This window comes from Penaeus vannamei, unplaced genomic scaffold (assembly GCF_042767895.1).
Source record: "Penaeus vannamei isolate JL-2024 unplaced genomic scaffold, ASM4276789v1 unanchor12, whole genome shotgun sequence".
Taxonomy (NCBI): Eukaryota; Metazoa; Arthropoda; class Malacostraca; order Decapoda; family Penaeidae; genus Penaeus; species Penaeus vannamei.
Genome location: NW_027213016.1, coordinates 47,501 through 49,052, shown reverse-complemented (window position 1 = coordinate 49,052; position 1,552 = coordinate 47,501). Strand labels below are relative to the sequence as shown.

Below are 1,552 nucleotides of genomic sequence, written 5' to 3'. Positions count from 1 at the left end.
TCTCTCCTCTCCCATTTTTTTTTTTATCAGATTCTCTCTCATGCCCCTCTTCTTTTATGCCTCCGTCTCTCCTCTCCCACTCCTCTCCCTTTTTTATCCGATTTCCTCTCATACACCTCTTTTATGCCTCCGTCTCTCCTCTCCCATTTGTATCCGATTTTCTCTCCTACACCTCTTCTTTTATGCCTCCGTCTCTCCTCTCCCACTCCTCTCCCATTTTTATCCGATTTTCTCTCCTACACCTCTTCTTTTACTTCGAGCTCTAAACCCCGTGACCTCTGACCTCTCTCGGCAGCCCGTGGAACTGCTGCAGAAGTCCCGCGAGGAGTTCCAGGCCGCCCACCCGGAGATGTCGCTGGAGGAGGCCCTGGTCGCCTTCCACCGCCAGGAGAGGAACAGGCTCAGTAAGATGTGGATGGGTGGATGGATGGATGGAGGGAGGGATGGGTGGATGGAGGGATAGGTGGGTGGGTGGGTGGATGGGTGAATGGATAGATGGGTGGGTGGATGGATGGATGGATGGATGGGTAGGTGGATGGATGGGTGGATGAATGGATGGGTGGGTGGATGGAACGGATGGATGGGTGGGTAGGTGGATAGGTGGGTGGATGGATGGATGGATGGGAGGATGGATAGATGGATGGGTGGATGGATGGATGGATGGATGGGTGGGTGGGTGGATAGGTGGATGGATGTATGGATGGATAGATGAATAGATGGATGGGTGGGTGGATGGATGGATGAATAGATGGATGGATAGATGGAGGGATGGATGGGTGGTTGGATGGAGGGATGGATGGGTGGGTGGATGGATAGATGGATAGATGGATGGATGGATGGATAGATAGATGGGTGGATGGATAGATGGATGGGTGGGTGGATGGATGGATGGATGGGTGGATGGATAGATGGGTGGGTGGATGGATGGAGGGATGGGTGGGTGGATGGATGGATAGATGGGTGGGTGGATGGATGGATAGATGGGTGGGTGTATGGATGGAGGGATGGATAGATGGGTGGATGGATGGATGGATGGATGACTAGATGGTTGGGTGGATGGATAGATGGATAGATGGATGGATAGATAGATGGTTGGATGGATAGATGGGTGGATAGATAGATGGTTGGATAGATGGATAGTTGGATAGATGGATAGATAGATGGGTGGATGGATAGATGGGTGGATGGATGGATGGATGGGTGGATGGATGGATGGATAGATGGATGGGTGGGTGGATAGATGGATAGATGGGTGGATGGAGGGATGGATGGATGGGTGGGTGGGTGGATAGGTGGGTGGGTGGATAGGTGGATGGATGTGTGGATGGATAGATGAATAGATTGAGGTGGATGGATAGATGGATAGATAGGTGGATGGATGGATGGATAGATTGAGGTGGATGGATAGATGGGTAGGTGGATAGATAGATGTATGGATGAGTGTTTGGGTGGATAGATGGATGGATGGATGGATAGATGGGTAGATAGATGAGTGGATGGATGGATGGATGGGTGAATGGGTGGGTGGGTGGATGGATAGATGGGTGGATAG

At 51.4% G+C, this 1,552-nt stretch overlaps 1 protein-coding gene across 1 annotated transcript in view; it reads left to right on the top strand.

The window, feature by feature from the left end:
* Positions 1–295: 295 nt before the first annotated feature.
* The window catches only part of LOC113817818 (coiled-coil domain-containing protein 177), a gene marked incomplete at its 5' end in the record, with an annotated part of 28,866 nt that continues 27,609 nt past the window's right edge, over positions 296–1,552 (top strand). The window contains 1 exon segment of the mRNA XM_070119295.1: positions 296–404. Within this exon segment, the coding sequence (XP_069975396.1) occupies positions 296–404 (109 nt within the window).